Consider the following 27588-nt stretch of genomic DNA (forward strand, 5'->3'; position numbering starts at 1 on the left):
GAAAATAACCAGCTTTAGGGCAGACTCCCTGTTCTCTTCTATAAATGGGGAGCAGAGACAATACAGAGGTGAGTCTACAGACAAATGACATCTTGCCTCTACAGCCCTGAACTCACGGGTAGACTACAAAATGTGAACAGGGTCTTCAATCCCTTTTACCTTCGAACCCGGAACCTATTGATCGCGCAGCGCTGTTTCCTGACGGGCGGTTTTACACGATGCACACCAGCTCTGTTTAGGTCACGTGTAGCCGGCGCAGGGCAGCATGGCGGAGGGTTCTAGAAAACCGCAGCCTGGCAATGGCAAGAATCGTGCACGGGAAACCAAGCCTGGTGAGTGCGGTCTGTGCTGCGTTTTCTTATTGCCTCTCGCAGCTCTTCACCTCCACTGACAGCTCTTGTATGTCGCACGGTCCCACCCTGAGACACATGATGCACGCGCTCTAGTACAGGAGGTCCTGTGCACCCTCACATGGGGCTCTGACTAGGATCCAGGACTCCATGCTTGTGGGGGTCTGCGTGCTGAGACCCTCTCCTATTGAGAGAAGGAGAAGTCTATGGGCCCATCTCTATTAATGTGATGTGTGCTTCTCTCTCCTCCTCCTAGTGATCGTGGGGGTCTCAGCACTCATCAAAACCTATCGCGTGTTGCTCTGACATGTTAAAGGGGTTGTACCATCTCCGTGCCATAGAAGTGAATGGAGCCGTTGGCAAGTGTGCACCCATTCATTTTAATGGGACTTCGGAAAATAGCCAAGCGTGCCCCACTGCTATTTTCGCCACTCTCCTAGGTATGAATGGAGGACGGCTGGCACATGCGCGGTGCGCGCTCCGGGACTTTTCTGGCTCCGTTTTAAGTATAGGTGCTGGTGTCAGAGATGAGACCCGCACCTATCAGACATTTTGGGGTGTATCCTAGCGATATGATGCCCCCCAGTGTCTGAGATGGTCCAACTCCTTTTAAGTGGCACTTTTCAGATGTAAATTCACACCCTCTCAGGTCTGTACCCGTATCTGATGATGACCCTGAGTGGTTTCAGGTAAAAGCTCTGTGCAGCGAATTCAGTCCAAGGCCACATGAATAATGCTGTCATCTTGCAGGTATTCTCCACGTCCGTGTCCATTGGTAGTGCCAGCACAATAACTGCACACCGTCCCTTTTTACCCTCCACCCAGAATTACCCGTAAACTTGTGCCAGCCATATAGCATTGAAGATAATATAACTACTACTCCATGGGCATCCTATGCAAATGTGCCAGGCACAGTCTCCAATAATACCACACATTGGTCTCTTCCATAGTCTGAGATTTTCTGGCCCTACGGCTTCCTCTGCGTGTACGGTGTTACCGCTGGCAGCATTGTGCGGTACGAGGCAATACACTGTATTCTCATCAGTATCATTGATTTCTGCAGTGGATGAATCCGAGCTGCTCACCGTTCCTGATGGCTGGAAAGAAGAGCCGTTCACTAAAGACGACAACCCAAAGGGGCTGCTGGAGGAGAGCAGCTTTGCCACCTTGTTCCCCAAATACAGAGAAGCTTACCTCAAAGAGTGTTGGCCCCTAGTTCAGAAGGCGCTAAATGAGTATGTAAGTATTGGGCGAAATGTGGATGCGCATCCTGGTGGCAGCCGTGACAGGAGAAATGCCAGGAGCCAAGTAGCTGGGACAAAAGCCTCCCTGATGTGTGTATCCTGTGGGGGATGACTGTATTTTCGATCTGTGTGCTTTCCGCATTTTTTTGTGGCTTGCACACGGACCCGTTCAATTTTGTGTCAAAAAAACCAAACAAACGATAATACCATGTGGTGTCTGCATCCGTACGTCCATTCCGCAAATTTTAGAACATGTCCTTTTCTTGTCTGTTTAGAAGATTACTTATTACACATCCAAGGTATCTGTATTTTGCAGAGCCGTGGCTTTTGGACCTCAGTATGGACACGATTGTCTGCACGAGGCCTTAGGCCCCTTTCACACGGGCGTTGCGGGTTGGGGCCGGATGCATTCAGGGAAAATGGTGCGATTTTGACACTAAAACAAGTAAGTTTTCACTGCGATTGCGTTCCATGTTTGCGTTTTTTCCGCGCGGGTGCAAAACATTGTAATGCGTTTTGCACGCGTGTGAGAAAAATCGGCATGTTTGGTACCCAGACCCGAACCCAGACTTATTCACCGAAGTTTGGGTTAGGTGTTGTGTAGATTTTATTATTTTCCCTTATAACACGGTTATAAGGGAAAATAATAGCATTCTTAATACAGAATGCATAGTACAATAGGGCTGGAGGGGTTAAAAAATAATTTAACTCACCTTAATCCACTTGATCTCGCAGCCCGGCTTCTCTTCTGTCTTCTTCTTTGAGGAATAGGACTTTTGATGACGTCACTGCGCTCATCACATGGTCCATCACATGATCTTTTACCACGGTGACGGACCATGTGATGAGCGCAGTGACATCACCAAAGGTCCTTTTCCTGTGCACTGCAAAGATAGACGGAAGAGAAGCCAGACTGCGCGATCAAGTGGATTAAGGTGAGTTAAATAATATATATATTTTTTTTTAAACCCCTCCATCCCTATTGTACTATGCATTCTGTATTAGGAATGCTATTATTTTCTCTTATAACCATGTTATAGGAAAAATAATAATGATCGGGTCCCCATCCCGATCGTCTCCTAGCAACCGTGCGTGAAAATCGCACCGCATCCGCACTTGCTTGCGATTTTCACGCTGCCCCATTCACTTCTATGGGACCTGCGTTGCGTGAAAAACGCAGAATATAGAACATGCTGCGATTTTCACGCAACGCACAAGTGATGTGTGAAAATCACCGCTCATGTGAACAGCCCCATAGAAATGAATGGGTCCGGATTCAGTGCGGGTGCAATGCGTTCACGTCACGCATTGCACCCGTGCGGAAAACTCGCTTGTGTGAAAGAGGCCTTAGACTAATGTCTCATACGGCAGTGTAATTCCTACACCGTTCATCTGATTTGGATGTAAATAACCTCAAATTAAAGCTGACGGTCTGCAGTTAAAGCACATCTTGTTTGTTTCATTTCAAATCCATTGTGGTTGTGTATAGAGCCAAAAATGTTAGAATTGTGTCCATATCCCAATATTTATGGACCTGACTGTATTTTGGCACATAAAATGTGTGTGCGCCCTGGGCATGTCTGTGTATTTGTCTAATTTGTGAACTTTATTTGTTTTTCAGTTTGTGAAAGCAGAATTAGATTTAATTGAAGGCAGCATGACTGTTAGCACTACTAAGAAGACGTATGATCCTTATATTATTATAAGAGCAAGAGACTTGATAAAAATGCTAGCCAGAAGTGTGCCCTTTGAGCAGGTGAGTAATGTCTCCCGGTAGACCGTCCATTCATTATTCATGCTCACTAATTTGCAAGGGATCTGCAGTACTATAAGAATAACTCTTAGGCCCCTTTCAAACGGGCAAGTATTCCGCGCGGATGGAACGCATTGCCACTGTACTGAATACCGACCCATTCATTTCTATGGGGCTGTGCAAATGAGCGGTGATTTTTCACGCATCACTTGTGCGTTGTGTGAAAATCGCAGCATGCTCTATTTTACTATGCATTCTGTATTCAGAATGCTATTATTTTCCCTTATAACCATGTTATAAGGTAAAATAATGCAATCTACAGAACACTGATCCCAAGCCCGAACTTCTGTGAAGTTCGGGTTTGGGTACCAAACATGCACGATTTTCCTCACGCGAGTGCAAAACGCATTACAATGTTTTGCACTCGCGCGGAAAAATTGCAGGGTGTTCCCGCAAAGCACCTGCACATTTTCCCGCAACCCCCGTGTGAAAGAGGCCTTAGGCTTTTAAATCAGAGATGTAAAAAATGTTACTAAATATTTTCCAATGAAACAATATGTCAATCTGCTCAGCTCCTCCTGCTCTATAACATGCTGCCTGCAGATTACACTGCGTTTCGTGGTGACAGGTTCTCTTTAAAGGTGTACCCCCAGCATGATGATCCTGATTTACGCTGGGTTCAGACCTGAGCGTTCGGAAACGAGCGCTCTGTATGCGCGATTGTACGGGCGTTTACAATCGCGCATACAGAGACTGGCGTTCACACATTGTCGCGCGTTCCCGAATTTCTATGTGCGGGAACGCGCGACAAACGCCCAAAAAAAAGCTCAAGCACTTGTTTGAGCGTCGGGCGTTTTACAGCGCGATCGTACGCGCTGTAAAACGCCCAGGTGAGAACCATTCCCATAGGGAATGATTGGTTCTTGCCTGTTGTGCGTTTTACAGCGCGTAGGAACGCGCTGTAAAACGCTCAGGTGTGAACCCAGCGTTATGAAGCAGCCACCCCAGCATTCAGCAGATTGCTGGGAGTCTGGCTTCTCTTCTGATAAGAAATAAATTGCCTGCTTACTGGGATGTGCCATTGGAACTCACTATAGGGCTCCTGTTATGTATGTGAGAGGGTAATGTGAATTCTGTGCAATGTTAGTGGCAGAAGGCATACTGCGATTCGTGGATAAAAGCGGTGTTTCCATTCCTGAATAATGAAAGGTGAAATCTGATGTTCGTTTGCTGTAGGAAACGCTGGCAATTTTAAGGCATGCCCACATGGGACAGAATAGGTAAAAATCCACAGTAGAATACAGTAGCAGGCAATTGGATGAGATTTTTACAACCTGAATCTCCTGCAGCAGCCTTATGCTACAAACACACAGTTTTTGGGGAAGATTTGCTGTGGATTTGTGGCAAAAAGTAATTTGTGTGTGGACTGACCTATAAATCATACCTAATCTTTCAAAAACTTTGCATTAATCAATAGGACAGCTTGTGTTAGCAGTTTTCTCCTCTGTGTGCTACGTGTTTAGTTTGTTGTTTTAGCTTCTTTAGTTTTAGATCTTTAGTTTGTTTCTCCTAGATTTGGTGGGTGAAGACTAGCCCATCCACTGCACACAGAAAGTAGAGGAGAATCTGCTTCAGAACTTTCTCATAGTCGCTCACAACTAGCCCTGATATCATGAGGTCTTTACAAAGAGGTACTGACTTGCATGGATGTGAATTAAACACTTAGGCCTTTTTTACACTGGCGTGTGCCAGTGTTTACACTGGCGTACAGCCTGTTGCTGTATTGCGGCCCGCAAAATGTGGCCTGCAATGCACGAGCAAAGTCTGTGGGGCAGCCGCAGCGGATCGCAAAAAGATAGGACATGTCCTATATCTTTTTGCGGAACTGAAGTACGGGACGAAACACCACGAAAGCACTCCGTAGTGCTTCCGTAGGGTTCCATTCCGCATCTCCGGATTTGCTGATCCATTCAAGTAAATGGGTCCGCATCCGTGATGCGGAATGCCCACGGAACTGCACCTGTGTATTGCGGATCTGCAAATGCGGTCCGCAATACGGCAACAGGGCGCACACGTCAGTGTGAAAGAGGCCTTAGCCTGATACATAAACTGTTTATATACACACTCCTCTCTCCCTCCCCTCTCTATAGACCTGTATTGAAATGTGTAATGCAGGGGTGGCCAACCTTACATACACAAAGAGCCCAAAAAAAACTACTTATGACTACCAGGAGCCACAGGCTATACATTTACACACGAGTCACCGTATTTTTCGCCCTACTAGATGCACCTAGGTTTTAACTAAAAATATTTTTTTTTCTTATTTTTCTTTATCCTATCTGAGGTCTGCTAAAAAAAAAAAATCTTATTTTTCATTGGCAGAGAAAAAAAGAAAAAATATATTTTTCATCAGACCTCAGATCAGACTCCTAAATCAGATTCCTAATCCTCATCTGACCTACAATAAGATCCCCAATCCTCCAAAACAGACCCCCAATGCTCGGCTCTGACAATACAAATCATACTCCCCAGTGTCAGACCCTCAGAACTCGGATCTTCTTCCCCCTCATGCTCAGATCAATAATTTAAAAAATCCTCTTCCCTCTTCTGATCAGGCACTGGGCTCCTGCTCGTATGCGGCTCAAGAGCCACAGGTTGGCCACCCCTGGTGTAACGTAATCATTTAGTGAGCTGGTCCGTTCGGGATGGATTTAGGAGAAAAGCATTTAGCAAGTGGGGAGAGGTAAACAGCAGATCTAGACATTTATTTCTGATAAGACATATCACAAAGTTTTTCTGGGTCGCTTGTACTGTTGGTTTATGCAAAGCTGAGTAAAAAGTTAGTGACAATTTAATAAACAATATCTTTATGCATAGTTTTCATGCATGAGGCCCACAGTGACCTGCTCTGCCCCATAATCTGCTTTCAGAAGAGTTTCCATGCCAGGGTAAGGTTATTTTGGCTTCACCCTGTTTGTAAGTAAACTTTGTGGTAACTGTAACCTACAAGAGGTTTGTGCCCCACAGGCAGTTGTGGCATATCAGATTGTATACCTTCAATGTTTCAGAATGGAAACTCCTGCCAAGTACTGTACATAAATGTAAAGTGACTACAGGAATTGGTATTTATATAGCTTAAGAGCTTATAACTTTTTAGAAGGGACAATTTTTAGTTTTTAATGGCGCCATTTTGAGGTACACATAACTTTCTGATTAACTTTTAATAACTCTTTCTGGGAGGGAGATGGGGAAAAACAGCAATACTGCCACTGCGTTTTGACGTTATAAAATTTACAGCGTTCATTTTTTGGTTTTAATAACATTATCTTTATTCTCTGGGTCAGTACAAATACAGTGATAAAGTCTTTAATTTTCCTTTACATTTTAAAACTTTTTTGCAATAACATAACTCCACCCCCCCCCCCCCTTCCACACACATTTATTTTTATTTTTTGGGGAGTTGTGCTTGAATTTTGCTGGACGACTTGTATTTTTCATTGGTATCATTGGAGTAAATGGCGCTTTTCGATTGCTTGTTATTCGGTGGCAACTAAGAATAAATTAGCAATTCTGTCTTATTTTTTTATTATATTTTTTTATTTTTAACGGCGTTCACAGTAGGGGATAATTTACATGATATTTATGTAGTCTGGCAATACCAAACATATGGGGAAGATTTTTATTTAAATTTTTGAATTATTTTTTTTTCATTGAAAAGTGTTTTTTTTTTTTTTTTTTTTTTATGTTTTATATATAACCAACAGCTTTTTGATTGCTTTTAAAATGCAAAACACTATCCCTATAGTGCATTGTATTTTAATGGCAATGCTATTCCTACATTGACCAGCAGGCTGTGCCAGAGAGGTAACCTATGATGCTGTGCGCTCCTGTGTGCACGATGTATGCCGTATCGGGACATACGGTCGTGTGCAAGGGCCCTTATTGTAAGCTAAAACCCGCAGAGAAGCCTACTCTAAGATGAGATACAATGGAAAGATTTGCACCTGTTTTGTTTTTGACCCGAACCTGGTTTTGAGGCGGAGTGGAATTTCTGCTGCTGATTTGTCTGTTTTTTAATGCACTGCATTTCCTCAGCCCGATCCGCACGGACTGTGTGGTAAAATCCATGTGTTGTGTGGTATGGATTTTATCCTGTGACCTGCAGAGTCTGGTGGAAATGTGCAGCATTAGGCCTCTTGCACACGACCGTATGTATTTTGCGATCCGCAAAAAATACAGATGACGTCCGTGTGCATTTAGTATTTTGCAGAACGGAACAGCTGGCCCCTAATAGAACAGCCCTATCCTTGTCCGTAATGCGGACAATAATAGGACATGTGCTATTTTTTTTTTTGTGGAACAAACATGTAGACATACGGAAACGGAATGCACACAGAGTAACTTCCATTTCTTTTGGCGGACCCATTGAAATAAAGGGTTCCACTTATGCCCCCAAAAAAGGGAAAGAAAATGCGTTAGTGTGCATGTGAAGTGCTGCAGATGTGTGGACCTACCATTAGGATGTTTCTGTACTGCTTCTTCTCACTTGAGAGGCGTCTGGTCTTCACAGCAGTAGTGATCGGCCCTGTGCTTCTCAAGTAGATGAATATCTCATGTCATGTTTTGGCTGTTAGAAGAATGATAACAAGATGTGATCATTACTCCTTACCTTTCCCCAGGCTGTGAGAATCCTCCAGGATGACATGGCCTGTGACATAATTAAAATTGGAACATTGGTCCGAAACAGGGAGAGACTTATAAAGAGGAGACAGCGGCTTCTGGGACCGAACGGATCAACTCTGAAGGTATTTGTAGACTGTCCACATGTAGAGAGAGATGTGTGTGTCACGAGACTGCTTATTGACTCCCCATTGGCGTCCCTCAGGCTCTGGAGCTGCTTACCAACTGTTACATAATGGTCCAGGGGAACACCGTGTCTGCTCTGGGGCCCTTCAGTGGCCTTAAAGAGGTAAACCATACATTTTCTTTTTGACATGTAGTAGAGGCAGGTGCTTCATCAATCAGAAGTAACGGGTACAGTTGGATCATTGTGGTATTCGTTAGTTCTGCTGTGCATTAAAGGGACGGATACCTAGATTTGATCTACTGACTAAAACCAGATACAGAAACAGTTTTTTTAAAATCTGTTTATTCTCTTATTGTAGATTGTTAAAAATAATTTTCTGTACATTATTTTGGGAGGGGGAAGTCATTTTGCTGGAGCTGCTGCTCTTGTATGGTAACAATATTTAAGAGTTTCAGGCGTATTAACATAGGAAACTAGTGTCTGGAGATGAGTTATTGACTTTATTGGGAGAGTGTTGTGGGTGTGCTCCGTGGCAGAGAATGGCGAGTCCTGTGTTGTCTCTACATTGTAATTCTTCCTGTGAGGATAATGGCAGGACTACTAAAGTGATGGCCACAGAACAGGAAGCATCAGCATATTATTAGGCTTAGTGGTCAGTGTGAAACCGTCAAGTTAAATTTTTTTAAGATTGGTAAATAATGCATGTTAAAGGAAACCTGTCATCACCTCACGGAGGGCAGCGTACATTAGTGACAGAAATGCTGATGTCAGCGATGTGCCAATCATGAACTAAAAGTAAGTGGTTGCTGAGAACCAGCATCATAATCATTCAGCACAGGCCTGGAAAAGAGCGAAATCTACCTGAGAAGAGTCCTGGTTATACATAATCTCCTGCTCGCTCACCCATCTGCTGATGGTTGGCAGTTCTCTCCTAGAGAGAAAGGGAGAAAACCAGGTAGAAGACTGTCAGTCATCAGCAGGTGGAGCAGGACTTCATGGATAACCAGGACTCTTCTCAGGTAGATTTGACTCTTCTCCAGGCCCAGTCTGCAATGATTGTGATGTTGGTTCTCGGCAACCACTTACTTATAACTTATAAATGACAGACCGCTGAAATCATCTCACCTGTCTCTACTTTATTCTGCCGCTAGTATGGGCAGCATAAAGGTGATGACAGGTTCCCTTTTAAAGGGAACCTGTCGGCGGCAAAACCCATCCCAAACCGCCAGCAGTACCTTCAAGTAGCCGGCCGTGAGTTTCAAATGATTTTCTTACTGCATTCTGATGAGGCAGAAGTATGAAAAACGTTCTTTTATCCGCCGTCCGTGCTATTTTCCAGTAAGGCTTGAAGTCAAGGTAACTGCGCCACCTTCCCTGCCCCTTCACTGTGACTGACAGCGCTTATGCCCGACAGCCTGCTGTCAGTCACAGGAGAAGTGACGGGGAAGGTGGCGCGGTTACCTCGACTTGAAGCAAAGAGGCTGCTGCCCCCTTGACTTCAAACCTGACTGGAAAATAGCGCGGACGGAGGATAAAACTTTTTCATTCTTCTGCCTCATCAGAATGCAGTAAGAAAATCCTTTGAAACTCACTGCCGGCGGTTTGGGATGGTTTTTGCCACTGACAGGTTCCCTTTAAGTCTGGAAATCTGCTTCTATTTCACCTGTTTTCACTAATCTAATTAATGAAATCGTATTGCAGGTCAGGAAAGTTGTTCTGGACACAATAAAGAACGTTCATCCCATTTATAACATAAAGGTAAATCTACCTTGGGTTTTCCTGGTTTATTGAAAAAGTGTTTTTGGAGCCTCTCAGAATCTAAGGTACCCTACATGAAATATAGTGCTCATAAGTTGCCATTGTTCAGGTCATCCTATAATTTATCCCTGTGAACAACAGTACGCCCACCTGTTCCTACCCTGAAGTGGCTGATAAGAGTAGATCATATTCCACTGCATCACAAATGGGAGACAAGCTAGTCTTATGGTTAAGTGCCCCCTTAAATGGGGTACCTATATGGTTCTGAGCAAATGATAACTGCTGTTGTATAGCACAAAATGGCATTGCACCTACAAAAGTCTGTGATGTGCTTAACCCCTTCCCGTCCGCAATCCGTATATATACCTGATAGCTGCACATACCCCGTGCAGCTACCACGTATATAAACGTTCTGGCAGCTCTTTAATCCAAGCGCTGCAAAACGCATGGATTAAAGCTTCTGCCCCTGCCCTGCTGCTGTCACGGACAGCATACAGTGCAGTAATGCCGGCAAGGGACCAATCAGAGTGGCCCCTTGCTGACAATCGATCCGATTGGTTAGTCTGTGCAGACTAACCAATCTGATCGCGGCAGTGATCTGTAGCTGTGCCCCTCCAAGCCCCCCCCTTGTGTCCGCCTGCAGCTCATCTCCTAGAGGCAGCTGCCCTGATGCGGTCCACCCCATGCATTCATTCTCACCCGCCCCTCCGGCCCCAGCCTCACTCAATATTGGTGGCCGTAACCCCCCCCCCCCCCCCCCCCGCGCGGTTGCGGCATCCATGGGGTTAATAGAGGGAGGGATCTCCCTCTCTCAACCATCGGGGCTGCAGCGCTGTGATTGCAGCACCCGATGGTTGCCATGGCAAAGGCGTCCAGTGCTGCCACCTACAGGACATCTGGATGTATTATACTTTGGAATGCAAGAGCATTGCAAAGTATAGTACTACTATCAGCCCCACTGGATCTTCAAGATCCAAGAGGGAACTGATAAAAAAAAAAGTGAAAATAATAAAAGTAAAAATGTAAATTAAAAAAAGAAATTGCCTTTTCCTATAAAAAAATGTAAAAATATAATACACATATTCGGTGTCACCGCATCCGTAACGACCGTCTCTATAAATATATCACATGATAGACCCCGTCCGATAAACACCATAAAAATAAAATAAAGTGCCAAAAAAGCTATTTTTGTCACCTTGCATCACAAAAAGTGCAACAGCAAGCGATCAAAAAGGTTTATGACCCCCAATCAAACCGTACCAATCAAACCGTCACCTCGTCCCGCAAAAAATGATACCCTATTTAAGACAATCGCCCCAAAAATAAAAAAGCTATGGCTCTCAGACTATAGAGACACTAAAACAACATTTTTCTCGTGCATGGCATTGGGGGACACAGCACCATGGGTATATGTCCAACTACCACTAGGAGGCACTAGACACAAAAAGTGTTGGCTCCTCCCAGGTGGGCTATACCCTCTCCACAGGCACGAGGCTATTCAGTTTTAGTCTAGTGTCCGTAGGAGGCAGACCTGTCCTGCTTTTTTGCAGGTTCTGCTGTTTATTTTTATTCTTTTTCTTTTTTTTCTCTCTTCCGCAGGTCGGTTTTTTCCACCGTTATACCTGCTGCAGGCTGGGGCTCCATCGTGTTCCACTTTAGTTGCCCCCCCTGCGGGCGCGTACTTCGGTACCATCGCCGGTCACCCAGTCCCCACGGACTGCATCCGCAGTGGCTTGCCGGCATTCCCACGGTTCCCGTGTTGAGTCTGCCGAAGGGGTGACCGTGCTGCGCCCGAAGACATCGGATGGTGAGTATATCGGATGGTGAGTATACTCCCCTGTCCCTGCCCCAGGGTTAGGTTCCCTTCTGTGGCCAGGGGGATGGGATCCACCTTAGCTGGGGGTCCTGGGGAGCCTCTTCTTCCCTCCTAGCCAACCCCCCCCCCCTCCTGGGGGGGGGGTTTATATTCATGGTTTTTCCTCCCTTCTTTTCCCCCTCGGTTGGTCTTTTCTGTCCTCCCTGGCCACACAGTCTCTCCCTGGCTTCCCCGCTACTTTAGTCCCCGGCTTCTGCCGGGACTAGGCCTCATCTTCTATGGCCTGTCCCCGGCTCCCAGGTTCTCCGTTTGCCCTGATCTGCCTATCCCCAGGTGTCGCTTCTCCCCCCCTACCCTACTCACCTATTTTTATGGTCCGGTGGGCCCTCTGTCGGCCGCGGTTCACCCCGCCCCCCTTGCTCCATTCCCGGCCGCCTCATAAATCGAGGCCCCGGCTTTTGGGCCTGCTAGGCCGCAATCTTCCCGGCCCCTCCCCCTTGCTTCCCGGGCTTTTCTGAGCCCCGCCCGGCCCTCGGGAGGAGCTATCTCCTCTCCCTTTCCTGGGCTAACGTGTTTTTTCTGTTGGAGGGGGTGGTTAACCCCTCGATTGCTTCATGTCCCCTGCAGCCCTACTGACCACCTCTTTTTAGGGAACAAGCTGCTGCTGCTGCACCTCTTTGGGGGAACTCTGCGTCCGGGTCAGGATAGACAGCCTCTGCTGGCTGCTTTTTGAGCATCTCTTCTCCCAACAGCTCCTCGGTCGCCACGTGTTTTCACGTGCGTCCGCTGTCTACAATGGCTGCCATGTGGTCAGCCTGTCCCTGCTGGTGTGCAGTACCTCTTCCCAGATCCCATTGTTTTCCCTGAACAATCTTTTTGTGTAGGTTCCCCATGAATGGGTCCCTCCGTGTCAATGCCATGGGAACCTTGGCCGACTCTCCCTAGCAGTGTCGCTGGCACGCTACCAACCCAAATTGCGGCCACCTCTGCCCTCCAGGGTCCTCCCTGCAGATGGGGCATGCTCAGTTAGGGGTACCTGCACCCGGGTTCGGCGAGGGGTAGCTCACAGTACACCCTCGGGTGGTCTCAACGGGGTCCCACCCCTCCTCGGCATCCTCGGATCCCCCCCAGGACAGGCCTGAGGCTGGTGATGAATCCTTCCTGTCACCCCATCCGTTGCCTCTGGGGACACCTCTGCACCGATTCCCTCGGAACAGAGCATCAGGCAGTCTTCCTCCATGTAGAAGCCCTCTGGGAGGTCAAGACTACGTGCACAGAGGAACCTCTCCTACCTACACAGGGTTGGTATCACCTCTAGTGGATTTTCGGATGGTGCTCCCCTGACCGCACAGGTATTCAACCGCACAGGTAAGGCAGCCGTCCCCGTGTTTAGCATACTGAGTCACCTACCCGGTGTCTGATACGTACGCCTTCTCCTTAACAGGGGGGTTCCTGCACCACTGCCATAGGCTGTCCCTGACAAGCCTTCCTGGTTCCCCTATACCAGGGGTTATCCTCTACACATTTGAGAGTGTTTCCGTGGGGTCCCCATCCTGGGGTTGGTGTTCGCCACTCTACCTCATTACAGGGAGTTCCTGTTCTGGGCAAGCGGTTAGCTCGGCTATCGCCTCCTGTAGGTTGGTGAGTTTAGAGCAATTGTACAGCCGCCTTGCCCCTTTGCTTAGGTAGTGTACCTACAGAAGCCATTACTCCTGGCTGGCTCTATGGTGTTCCATACAGCACTATTTCTCCCTTCCGGGGGAGATATACAGGCCGCTTCAATTGCCGTTGCAATTGCACCTGTCTGTTCCCAGCCACTTTGCTCCTGTCATAGGTGGAGTACCTACACCATCTCCTGATGCTGTAGCCGATTCCCCTGGCTGGCGCTATGGTGTTCCATGCGGCACTATTTCTCCCTTCCTGGCGAGAGATACAGGCTGCCTTTAATTGCCGCTGCAATTGCGCCTGTCTGTTTCCAGCCAATTTGCTCCCTTCACAGGTAGAGTACCTACGCCATCTCCGGTGCTGTAGCCGATACCCCTGGCGGGCTCTGTTGTGTTCCATGCGGCAACATTTCTCCCTACGGGCGGAATGTAGAGGCCACTTTCAATTGCCTTAGAATTGCCCCTGTCCGGTTCAGTTACCTGTCTGTTCCCTGCCGCCTTGATCCCTTAACAGGTGGAGTACCTGAGCCATCTCCGGATGCGGTAGCCGTTCCTCCTGTCCGGCTTTATGGTGTTCCATGGGGCATTTTCTTTCCTTACAGGACGAGATATTGAGGCCTCCTCCAATTGCCGTGGCCATTGCACCTACCTCATCATAGTGTGCACCAAACGGCCATCTTACTCCCTTCATGGGTAGAGTCCCTGAACCGTCTCCGATGCTGCAGCCGTTCAACCTGTCTGGCTTCTAGGGTGTACTATGCGGCCCTGTTTCTGTTGCCATTGCACCTACCTGATTGTGGTGTGCACCTGTCTTGTTCTTTGTGGTACCGTGCGGCCCTACTGGGTTCCATTCTTAACGCGGTTGCTCTTGCACCTCTCTGGGTCTAGGGTGCACCATGCGGCCACATTGCTTCGATCTTACCTGTACCCTCCGAATGCTGTCTCATTCCCAGATGCTGTGGCTATGTTTCCACTCTCCTTAGTTGGCAACATGCAGCCACTTTACCCATATTTTAGGCGTGTGTTTGTAGTACCCCAAGCGCTGGGCCCTGTGGTGCGGTCTGTAGCTCAGACAGTTTCTGTATTACTGGGTGTTTTCTGCCCACGAGTTCTAATCTGTGCTGCGGTTGTTGGTTCCATCCATTTGGTTCTTCCATACATCTGCCACTCCTTTACTGTCGCGCTCATTGGTCTCCTTGTACCTCTCAAGGCACTGTCTGCACCAGGCCCCCTTCGTTCAGCATGTGCATGGTTACCATGTCTGGCAGGTGTGGGCCAGCCCAACCCCCACCTTGTCGGTCTACTGCTACTTCTGGTAGCTCCAGTATATGACCGATGTGTCTGATCCGGCGGGTGGTCCTCATTCAACCACGCTCCCTACTCCGTGGCCAGGTGGTTGTTGGCCTTTGTGCTGTAGTTGCTCTTGCCTTCTCTTTACGGTACTACGGTATGCTGTGCTCCGCGTTACCCCATGTTATAGGGGAGTACTCGCGTTGTTTCATAATTGCTGAGCGGCCCATTCCTGGTGAAGTACAAGGATCTCCACTGGATCTTCTACCTTGTTTGGACACGTAGCTGGTGGCATCGGCCGCGGTTGCGGTTTTCTGTCATCGCTGGATGTCCGCCACACGGAATCCTTCTGGGTCCACGGCTTTTATCATTGCTGGACGTCCTCCCTGACGGGTCAAGGACAGGACCTCTGAGCGCCACACACACCTGTCTGAATTTTCAGCTGATTGCTCTGGTATCGGACAGGGCCCCGTAGTTCCTTCTGGGTCCAGGTGTTTTCGGTGTTCCCTTGTATTTTCTGCTTAGTTGTGCTACATGGCGAAGGGGCAGTCCTCTTGGACCTTGCCGTCGTCTGCACCTGTCTGGTACTTTCTCCCCCCTGGCAGTTTTCTGTATGCCGGTCGCAGCTGGTTTCTACATTTCTATGTAGGCTACCCCGGTTTTTTCATGGCGACTTCTGCATTCCTTATGCATATGGATGTCTGTCGTTTTGTGGTACATCCCGAGCTGCTGTACTTGCCCTCTCTGGGACAATGTTTAAGGTTTGCTGGTCAATATTCTTGGTACGGCTAGTTGTCCATGGCCAATGCCCCGTCCCCTATGGTGGTTTCTTTTCGCCTTTCCTGGATATTCTGGCTTGCGTTGTCTTCTGGTGGTTCAGCTCCTGGTTCCTTGTGAGCCCATACTGGGTACTCCTTTCGGGAGTCCCTGTTCATTTGAGGTCCTCTTTGGATTTGTGTCTCTTTTTTTCCATCCTCCCACGTCAAGTACCTGGTATTGAGTGGTTTAGTGCTGCGGTTTGCAGTTCCACCGTGTGGTCTCCTTCGGGAGGGACCTCCTCCTGTTGTAGGACCTTTCCTCTTTAGGTTTTTTGGAGTGCTCTCCTTCTACTCCCATGTCTCTCAGTCCAGTGTGTCCTGCCGAGGTTGCCTGGCCTGTATCTGGCTTCTTTTTTCCATGATACTTCACATGCCCAGAGTTTCCTCTGGTCTTACGCTTCACGGTGATATCTTGTTTTCGGAGGCTTGTGCCTCGTCTCCTGTTTTTGGGGACGCAGGAGCTATCGTTCTTTTCCTGGTTTTTTACCTACAACCCCCTCCTTCTCCAGGGTTGGCGGTTTCCTCTGGCAGCCTTGGGTTTTCACCTTTACATGGGGCGCTTAGCTTCTTTCCTGGCCTTGCGGTGAGGGGAGTCCCCTCCCTTCACATGTGAGCCTTGCTATGGCTTCCCCCACTCGTTTGGTTTTCAGTGCTTCCCTGTTTCTTTTCTCCCCTGGCCTTTCAGGGGATGGCCACAGGTTTTTTGGGTCTGAGACAATGTAGAGCGTTGGGTAGTTTCACCACGCGGTGCTGTCCTAATTTTTTCTCCAGCCCTTGGCTGCGCTCTGTTTCCTTTTGCCACCTTCTTGCATTTGGGATTTTCTTCCAGTCATTTGTCCTGGGGTGCTGGCAGTCTTCCCTGCTTCTTCTGAGGTTTCTTCCTTGTTATGGAACCTCTTGCCCATCTCGTGTTTTTTCCCGTTGGGTCACATGGTTCTCCTGCACCTGTATGCCCAACCGGTGGCGCGTCTCTTCTTTTCCCTCCCTCAGGGACTGCTTTGGGACGTCCCATGGTGCTGTGTCCCCCAATGCCATGCACGAGAAAATTGGATTTTTTGTACTCACCGTAAAATCCTTTTATCGTAGTAGGCATTGGGGGACACAGATCCCACCCTATGTTTTTTTCTTCCGCTTCTCCGGGCTGGTCTCTTGATCTTTCCCGGTACGGGAGTTGTTGGTTCCTTGCTTTTCTTCTCTCTCCTACTGCTTTTGGTACAAACTGAATAGCCTCGTGCCTGTGGAGAGGGTATAGCCCACCTGGGAGGAGCCAACACTTTTTGTGTCTAGTGCCTCCTAGTGGTAGTTGGACATATACCCATGGTGCTGTGTCCCCCAATGCCTACTACGAGAAAAGGATTTTACGGTGAGTACAAAAAATCCAATTTTTTGGGGGTTTCAGAAATGCTATTGTGTAAAACGTAAATAAATAAGAAAAAGTATACATATTAGGTATTGCCACGTCCGTAACAATCTTCTCTATAAAACTATCACATGACCTAACTCCTCAGATGAACGCTGTAAAAATAAATAAATGAAAACTGTTCCAAAACAGCTAATTTTTGGGTCACCTTGCCCCATAAAGTGTAATAATGAATGATCAAAAAATCCTATGTACCCAAAAATGGTACCAATAAAAACCTCAACACTTACTGCAAAAAACAAGCCCCTGCACAAGACTATCGGCAGAAAAATAAAAAACTTATGGCGTTCAGAAAACCAATCCAGCACAATCTGCCTTCCAAAAACCGTATGGCATTCCTTTCGTTCTGCGTCCTGCCTTGTGCCCGTACAGCAGTTTACGACCACATGTGGGGTGTTTATGTAAACCGCGGAATCAGGGTAATAAATATTGAGTTTTGTTTTGCTGTTAACCCTCATTGTGTTTAAAGAAAAAAAAATTATAAAATGGAAAATCTGCCAAAAAAGTGAAATTTTGAAATGTTATCTCCATTTTCCTTTTAATTCTTGTGGAACGCCTAAAGGGTTAACAAAGTTTGTAAAATCATTTTTGAGTAACTTGAGGGGTGTAGTTTCTACAATGGGGTCATTTATGGGGGTTTCCACTATGTAAGCCCCACAAAGTGACCAGACCTGAACTGGTCCTTAAAAAGTGGGTTTTGGAAATTTTCTTAAAAATTGTAAGAATTGCTTCTAAACTTCTAAGCCTTCTAACATCCTAAAAAAGAAAAAATGACATTTCCAAAATGATGCCAACATAAAGTAGACATATGGGGAATGTTAAGTAATAAATATTTTATTAGGTATGACTTTCTGTTTTAGAAGCAGAGAAATAGAAATTTGGAAAATTGTGAATTTTTCTAAATTTTGGGTAAATTTGGGATTTTTTCATAAATAAAGGTGAAATATATTGACTCAAATATATGACTATCATTAAGTACAATGTGTCACGAGAAAACAATCTCGGAATGGCGTGGATAAGTAAAAGTGTTCCAAAGCTATTACCAAATTTTGACCTGGACACTGGGGCATCAATGACCCTTGGTCATGAAAGGGTTAAGCAGTAAAAAGAGTCTCGGAAAACCCTTTTAACCCGTAGAGGACCCGCGCCGTACATGTACGCCGCTGTGATCGGGTGCAAGAGATGCAGCAGGGGTCCAGCAGTCACTGATAGCCGTACCCCTGCTGCATATGAAATTGCAGTGCCACTGCATTAACCCTTGATGTGCTGCAGTCAGCGCTGACTGCGGCACATGCGATATCCTCACGGGTATCGGAGCCGCCATCGGGTCCCCGTGCTGCTGTGACGGGGACCCGATGGCATGGAAGGCAGCGTGATGCCTTCCTTAGGCATCGGGGCTGCCTTCCGGCAGAGAACCTGTGAGATCCAGCCCCCTGGATCTCACAGGCAGGAAGCTGTATGAGTAATGCACACTGTATTACACACATAGCCAATGCTTTCCAATACAGAAGTATTGGAATGCATTGTAAAGGGGATCAGACCCCAAAAGTTGAAGTCCCAAAGTGGGACAAAAAACTATGATAAAAAAATTAAGTTTTCCAAAACAAAGTAAAGTTTCAAGTAAAATAAATATCCCTTTGCCAAAATAAAGTAATAGTACCAATCAAACAGTCATATCATCCCGAATATATATATTTTTTTCCCCCTACACAAGACAGTCGCCCAAAAAATGAATAAAACTACGGCTTTCAGAATGTGGAGACACTAAAAAATCATTGTTTCAAAAATGCTTTATGTAAAACTGAAGCAACCCAAAAAAAATTGGTATTGTCGCGTCAGTGACAACCTGCTCCACAGATGAATGTTGTATATAACAAAAAATAAAAACTGTGCCAAAACAGTTATTTCTCGTTACCTTGCCCCATGTCGGGTATTTATTTCATATAAGATATGAAATCATAAAAATTATGATTTCATATTTTTATGAAAAATTTAATTGGAAGACATATAAACGCCAGTTCTTTTATTGATGAGATCTAAAGTTAATTTGTGCAGCTAATGAAACAGGGTGCAATTAATTATATAAAATATAATTTATTATAAATACATGCAGTAAAAATGGCATACAAATGACTACAAGGATAATATCAAAATTGACCACAAGATGGTGCTCCACCGTTTACGCCGGGCTCACTTAATTTACTACACCAAGTACAATACAATGCTACTCTTTTCGTTTTATCAAATTACCGATTAGTGTACTGGTTATCAAAATATTATAATGCAACAAAAAAAACTATAGAAATGAATGCTCAATCAAAGAATATGGCAGTAAGAGACACCTTATAGATACGCCCGTTGGCCTAATTACGGATAATAAAATCCGATCAGAGATTCCACTCTGATAGCAATATTACAGGAATTCTAATGATGTGCACGTTCATTAAAATTTCCCATAAAATTAGTTTTAACACTATTGACCCACTAATAATGTGGTCTCAACTATATGCCAATTGGAGTGATTTATAATTACTGCAAATGAAATAAATTATACATTACCCCTGGCTTTGGGATAAAGAGCTTTTAGAAGGGACCCAGCTTTCCAAGATTTAGATCTGTCCCGTCCTGTGGTACGTTCCTGACGTGTCAAGTGATGCCGATGAATGAATCCCCCTGATCTCCAAAACTGGATCAGATATTCTAATCCTTATCTATGCCCATCCCCTCTTGGATTAAGGATTTCCAATTAGATAAGGTGGGTGTGACGTATGTTAAACATGGGGATGATGTCATTTAATTGGCATTCCTTAGAAACTTCTGCCCATCTACCACTTGATGGCACTGTTGTATTATATAGCAATGCCTCGTAAAGGTAATGTGAATCTCCATTTTGGTTCTAATATTGTCAGACCTTACTATGCAGAAATAAATCTGCCCGACACTCACAAAGTGTAATATAGAGCAACCAAAAATCATATGTACCCTAAACTAGTACCAACAAAACTGCCACCTTATCCCGTAGTTTCCAAAATGGGGTCACTTTTTTGGAGTTTCTACTCTAGGGGTGCTTCAAATGGGACATGGTGTCAAAAAAACAGTCCATCAAAATCTGCCAACCAAAAAACGTATGGCGTTCCTTTTCTTGTGCGCAATGCCGTGTGCCAGTACAGAAGTTAACGACCACGTATGGGGTGTTTTTGTAAACTACAGAATTAGGGCCATAAATATTGCGTTTTGTTTGGCTGTTAACCCTTGCTTTGTAACTGGAAAATCTGCCAAAAAAGTGAAATTTTGTCGACTTGCTTTATTGTTGATTGTCGCTGGTTATCACGTGGCATTAGGTCAGTATAGGTTTTGTGTATTGAAGTTATGTCCTCTTCTGTTGTCTGCAGGCTCTAATGATCAAACGAGAGCTAGCTAAAGATCCAGAATTGAGGACAAAAAGTTGGGACAGGTTTCTACCAAAGTTCAAGCACAAGAATGTGAGCAAGAGGAAAGAACCAAGGAAGAAAAGGATAAAGAAAGAGTATACACCGTTCCCACCTCCTCAGCCTGACAGCAAGGTACAGCACTCTGCACATCATAAGTAGCCCTTAGACATTTCAGCAAGTAAAGGGACACATTGCTGGACTCCAGTATCTTGTCTAATATGGGTCTATGGAACTAACTGGGTGGGAGGAGCTATAAACCAGCTGGGTGTTAGGGGCAGTGATAGGGGAGGGTCTATGTATCTAGCTGGGTGGGAGGAGCTATAGACTAGCTGGGTGTTAGTGGCAGTGATAGGGGAGGGTCTATGGAACTGGGTGGGAGGAGCTATAAACTAGCTGGGTGTTAGGGGCAGTGATAGGGGAGTGTATGTATCTAGCTAGGTGGGAGGAGCTATAGACTAGCTGGATGTTAGGGACAGTGATAGGGGAGGGTCTATGTAACTGGGTGGGAGGAGCTATAAACTAGTTGGGTTTTAGGGGCAGTGATAGGGGTGGGTCTATGTGACTGTATGGGAGGAGCTATAAACTAGCTGGGTGTTCGAGTTGGTGCTGTGGCTGAGAAAGGAGAAGTGCATTATGGGTTTGGTTGGATACTCAACAGGAAGTGCTACATATAAGATGGAAACCAAAGTGATTGGTTTACATGGTAAAAACAATTGAGAAGTCCAAATTGAAAAAAAAAGTATGGAAAGCAACTACCTGAGCATATCTGTTAACTATAGTAAACCAGCAAAATTGAATTCCCTGCAATATGGTTCTTTTTTTTGTGCACCATATTCCAAACTAAAATGCAAGTGTATGTGTGACACCTTTATAAGGTTTGTCCAAGTTATTTTTATTGATGACCTATCCTCAGGTCGGCTGGGGTCCGACACCCGGCACCCCCGGCGATCAGATGTTTGAAGAGAAGGCACGCGCCGTGCCAGCGCTGCCTCCTCTTCATTGTTAACCTGCTCGCCATTGCATCCGCAGCGGTGAGCAGGTGTAATTTATACCCAAGCCGCCTCATTCGTTTCAATGGGACGGCTTGGGTGCAATTAACAACGCTGCGGATGCGACAGCGAGCAGGTAAACAATGAAGAGGAGGCAGCGCTTGCATGGCTTGCAACTTCTCTTCAAACGGCTGATTGGCGGGGGTCTCGGCTGTCGGACCCCCGTCGATCTGATATTGATGACCTATCCTTGAAGGGCCAAAAAACATTATTAAAAATCAATGCAGAATTTTTTTTATTTTTTTTTACACTGGTTGTTCACTTAAATACAAATTTTCAGCTTGAGGTTTTTGAATCAGATCTGCACCAAAAAATGCAGAAACCACATTTTCAGCTTCCTATTTATTTCAATAAAAGCGTGTGCTGCTTCCTATTGAAATGAATGGAAGGCTATTTTGAGGCAGAAGGCTATTTTTCAGACACTCAAATCAAAGAATTTCTTGTGAAATGGCCCTAAGGGTGGCTTCTAAGGCCACAAGCGTATGTTGCGTATTATGTGTAAATTTGTATGCTGCAAATCCACAGCGTAATACAGTACCAATTAAGTAGATTTTAAAAATCTGATCTACATGTCACAGAAATTTTCTACTCAGAAAATTTGAAATCTGCAGCATGCCAGTTTTTTTCTGAGCAAAGGGAGGAACTGCACGACAAAATCCACCTGTACATCCACAGCGGAATTGCAACAAAATCTGCATTGCAAATCCTGGTGGGAAATGTGCAGAAAAATAATTCCCGTGTTTGTGTGGCATAAGATCTTCATGATATTTCCAAAGGAAAATAAATGTGTAGTATGTGGGAAGACAAGGGTCCACTGGTAAGGAATTCTGAGATGACAGCATCATTTATTAATGATAATTTTCATGTTTTTACAGATTGACAAAGAAATCGAAAGTGGTGAATATTTCTTGAGAAAAAGCCAAAAGAGGAAGAAGAAACTGGATGATATAAGGGTATCTGTCACAGACCGAGTTTAGTGTGGTGACTCCAATCCATACAGATACTTACCTTATGCTTTTTCTTTTTGTTCCATTTCCTTTCCAGACGAAACAAGCTGAAGCAGTGTCAAGGAGGCAAGAAGAGAGAAACAAAGCATTTATCCCTCCTGAGGAAAAACCTGTCCAAGAACCGAAGGAAGGTAATAGATGTTTTATGCTCTTTTCATTGTGATATCATTATGGCGTGAAAGGTGTTGTCTCCAACTGGAAAGCAGAAAGTCATTTAGTGAATGGCTTCAATTAAGCCAATGCGATTCTCAAGCATTATGCAGCAATGTTACCTAAGGTGCAGATATATTTTATTTGGTATATGTTTTGTTGTTCTGTATTACAGCTTAAAGGGGTTGTTCATCTTTTGGGGCCTCTCAAACAAATCCCTCCAGTGTGACTGGACCTGTGGAGGGAATTGCACTTACCTGATCCCCGACGCTGGGTTCTGGGTCTTTCGCTCCCCCTTGGTGGCTGCAGCTCTCAGGTCTCCCTTCATCAACATCAAGTTAGATGTGGGTTACGTGGCCGCTGTAGCTGTGACTTGTCTCCTGTGTGTCTTGTGACCCAATGACATGACACATGGGAGACACGTCAATGCTGCCATAGGCTGTAGCGGCCAGGTAACCCGTGTCAAATTGGATGTTGACGCAGCAGGGAGCTGCAGCGGCCGTGGGGTGGTGGAGGAACAAAGGCAGAACCCAGTGGCATGAATCAAGTAAACGTGATTCTGTCCACAGGATCGGATATGCTGGGGGTCTGCCTGAGAGGTCCCCCTGGTTTAACATCAACTTTAAGTATAGTAAGGATAAATTAAAAAGCCCTGTGAAAAGGATTCCTACCCCCGCCCCCCTTATGTCAAACAACCCCTTAAACTTAAAACTAGATGGCACAGTGGTCTAGCTCATAGACATTTATTATGTTCCCTTCCTCCTAACAAAAGATGCTGTGACATTGTAGTCTCACTTGATAACAGGGAGCATTGTTAGAATAGATTGAAGGCACTGCTTATTATCAGGTTACTTCTCCAAAGGTATCGGCATGACATTGTATTGGGATAACTTGACTTGGGCCTCTTGCACACGACCCTATGTAATTTGCGGTCTCTAAAAAAGGATTCACAAAAAATACGGATGATGTCCGTGTACATTCCAAATTTTGCAGAACAGTAATATCCTTGTCCGTTATGCGGACAATAATAGGACAAGTTCTATCCTTTAGCGGAACGCATATACGGAAACGGAATGCACCCGGAGTAGACTTTTTTTTTTTTTTTTTGCGGAACCATTGAAATGAATGGTTCCGCAAAAGGAAACTGCAAAAATGGAAATAAAATATGTTCATGTGCAAAAAGGCCCTTATTCTCTGTGGTCTGACATGCCGCAAGTTATACTGGCAATAGACATTGCGTTGCTGCTGGCCAGATTCACACTTTTTGCCCCCTTCCCTTCTGTTAACCGGCATATTCATTTTGGAAGTAGGTTGGAGTTAAATGGCTGCCAAACACTTCTGCTGAGTTTAACAATATTGGGACATTCTCTTGTTGCACTAGCCTGCTAATATTAAATGGGGAATTCCCACCGGTGTCCAAAACTAATTTGGGCCCATTGAAAAAAATAAGTGAAACCCTTTTAAAGAGCCTTGTCAGATTGATCAACCATATTGAACCAGGAATACTGCCTGGTAGGGCTTATCATGCTGATTAATACAATACCTGTCTTTTGTATGATAAACAGCTGCATTAATATCATCTTTTTTTACTCATATGCAAATAAGCCCATTGGAGCACCAGGGGGTGGGGCTGAATCCTTGGATCACTACTTTTGTAATACCCCTGTGGTCTGCACACTCCCCTTCCCCTTGATTGACAGGACTATACATTAGCATGCTGAGGGCAGAGCTGTTTCGTAGCATGTACTGTACATTTCATATACACTACCTACTATAGCCTTACCATGTTGAGAATAGAGGTTTTCTATGCTTAGAAAGCTAATATATATATTACTGGTTTATTACTTGTTGCTCCAAGATGCTCATTTGCATATGAATAAAAGCACACATATCTCTGCAGCTGTTTGACATACAGACAAAAAGCTATTGTCTTAATCAGTATGATCAATCCTACCAGGCAGTATGCCTGGTTTAATAGGGTTAATCATGCTGACAGAGGCTCTTTAATGATGCCTGAGATTTCAGTCGGAATTACCCTATATGGTACCTGCAAAGAGATTCCTATGCTGTATTATTTAATGCTATATATCTGAGAATACAGATAACACTTTTATTGTATGTTTTCTGTTAGTTGCTGCTTCCACAAAGATTGATGTGAATGCCATTAAAGAAAAGGTTAAGAAAGCTAAAAGCAAGAAACTTGGTGCCCTCCCTGAGGAAGTAAAACAGAGGCTGCTGGATGCCGACAAGAAAAAGACGAAAAAGAAGAAATGAAAGTATCATCTTGGGTCTTTGAACTCTGCAATCTGATTCATTTTCTTCCTAGGTGGAAGATTTTTTTATTTTTGTCCCTAATCAAATCAATTTCTTCAAAGAAGATGGAAGACTCCCAGGACTCTGTATTACCTTGTGTTGCACCTGTCATGTTTGTACAGTTATTTGTAATACTGTGAACTTTTCAACCACATCATATTTGTCTTTGATCTAGATCCTATTTGTAAAGGTTATAGCAGGAAAACTGTTCCAGGTGTACCAGTCTCAGTTTTATACCAGATGTGTAATTAAAGGGTATGTCTGTGTTTTGAGCACCTTTTACAGGTTATTTACAGTATACACATAATATATCATGAAATTATTAGTATAGTAACTACATTGCTTTACTTTTCCTGTAAAGAACCTGAGTTACAGCCTGTATTTAGCTTTGCATTCACAATTTTGCTCAATGTTGTTGAAGGCCAACAGGCATTAAAAAGGTATTCTGGTTGGAACAATTTCTCCTTTCCACTGGATAGGAGATAACTGTTAGAATGTTGGGGCCCGACTACTGGGACCCCCACTGATCTATAAGAAATGGGAGACCAGTGTATCCTATCTTGAATGGATCTCTGTTTGAGGAGGCGCAGGACTGCTCTTTTCAAAGTTTATGGGACAGCTAGCGATAGCCGAGCACAGTGCTCGGCTATCTCAATCAGTCCCATAGACTTTTAAATGAGCAGGTCTTCACATGTTGGCCCAGCTCTAGATGTAGACAATGGGTACATGCGTCTACTGTTCTTGTGTTGGGTGTTCCAGCAGTTGGACAGGTAACTCTTTGTATCCCTATGAATAAAGTATAACTCCCAAGGAAAGCTAAGAACCATCTCGCTAATGCCACATTATGGAATGTGGGCAGCTCTGTCCGTAGGAAATGGCCTTTTCTAACAGGAATACCCGTTTAACAACCAAATACAATTGTCACTGCACATTGAGACGGCAAGGAATGCTTTGAGACTTGATCTCTGAAACCTATAGATCTGTGATTGGAGCTCTGGACCACAATGCTAGCTGTAACTAAGGATCAAGAAGGAAAAATAAAGCACTGTATGTACACATTCTACTTGTCTTAAGTAATTTCTGTATGTAAGCTATGAAAAAAGTCTAAGGATACCAGGGACAGCTATTTCTGTATGCTTGTTTATATAGCCATGGCTGTCAGGCAGTCTTAGAAATGGATATTCACGCATCCAAAAATAGAATAAAACTTGACATTTACATATAGTTATAATAACATGGTTAAAAAACAAACCTTGCCTTAGGGTGCATTCAAAAGAAACCTTAAAAACAGCAGGTTTTGAAAGGATTTTTTATTTTTTTTCCACAAGTGCTCGTTAATGAATTTAATAGGAAATGCCTCTTCTTTTTTTTTTTTTTTGGGTTGGTGTTCAGGAACCTTAAAAAAAAAAAAAACCTGCCTGTGTCAGTCTGAGCTCTGGTCAATTGACATTGATAACAATAGAAAAATGAGCGAGCACTCATACACTTGGCAACCAAATTGACATATGCAGAAAATATTTATTATTAAATCCCCATAAAATTCACGTAATAAAAACAGTGTATTATAGCAATGACATACAAAAACTACAATCACATAAACGATAGTGGATATAATAGTATAGTCGATATTGTATTGAATGATAAAATATTCGATACTGATCTATAGTCGATTAAATTCACTGATATAAATCACACACCAAAAACTTCAAGTATTGTCCAGGTCTTATATATGCTGTTATTGTGAAGGGGGCGGTATTTCCTCTGTGACTCTATCCCAGATTGGGAAAATGAGTGTCACTTTAAATATTGTAGGTGTATTTCCCCTGGGAATGTTATGTATTCATAAAATGTCCACAGGAATCCTGATAATGTTGGAATAAAAAGTCTCTTATGGTATTTCCTTTTAAAGTCAAGGTAAACTTTAAATCGGTATTTGGCTTACCGTCTGGTGTCTGCTGTCTCCCTGTTGCTTGAGTGGAGCTTTAAATGTCTGCCGGCTTATTTGATCGCTCCTTCCAGCAAGCTGGTTCAAATTTCGCGGGAGTTCCAAAGGTCGCGGCAGTTGACACTCTGTGCCGCAATTTCCTTTGGTACAGATTTTCGACGATAAAAGTAGTTATTCCTTTACTGTATAAAAAAAATTTCTTTCTCTGTATGGCCATACAGTTTTATCGGAGGCTTCTCAATACAGGTACATCACTTGTTTCACCATATGCGTTTCGGGTAGACTCGCTCTCCCTTCCTCAGTGGTCAAGTGTCTGCCTGCCTGGCCTCCATTTTTATCCATTCCTTAATTACTTCCCAACTCTCAAACACCTGCTGTTCATGCTGTTCCCAATTGGTCAGTAAATCCTCCCGCATAATCAGGGGATAATTCTATACAGCATTGAAGAAGAAAAAAAAAACTATTTTTTTTTCCCCCTACTTGCAGTTTCCATGCGTTTTTTGGCCCAGATGTCCCAATTGGTGTGATATACTGATGTATGAAATATAAACTTGATATCTAATTGCTAACACTTATAAAATCACATTTTAATGATAAAATATTATTAAACAAATTATTTAGATTAAAATCCGGATATAAAACTATAAATACTCCCCAACATTTATAATGCATTTGAGGAATCTTGAAAGTTGGAGATTTATAGAATTCTTGGAATTTGATGGAGAAGGAAGGGTGGGTATCTAGGAGCCAAGGACACGTCGCAGCGCCGATAA

At 44.6% G+C, this 27588-nt stretch overlaps 1 protein-coding gene across 1 annotated transcript; it reads left to right on the forward strand.

The window, feature by feature from the left end:
* Nucleotides 1-224: 224 nt before the first annotated feature.
* Nucleotides 225-27414, forward strand: KRR1 (KRR1 small subunit processome component homolog). Its single transcript, XM_044280429.1, has 10 exons — nt 225-332; nt 1414-1589; nt 3216-3350; nt 8027-8152; nt 8233-8316; nt 9856-9912; nt 20313-20483; nt 22276-22353; nt 22445-22538; nt 24689-27414. Exons 1-10 carry the CDS (start codon nt 266-268, stop codon nt 24829-24831), a joined length of 1131 nt encoding a protein of 376 aa, XP_044136364.1. The 5' UTR covers nt 225-265; the 3' UTR covers nt 24832-27414.
* Nucleotides 27415-27588: the final 174 nt, after the last annotated feature.

Source organism: Bufo gargarizans, chromosome 2 (assembly GCF_014858855.1).
Source record: "Bufo gargarizans isolate SCDJY-AF-19 chromosome 2, ASM1485885v1, whole genome shotgun sequence".
Lineage (NCBI taxonomy): Eukaryota > Metazoa > Chordata > Amphibia > Anura > Bufonidae > Bufo > Bufo gargarizans.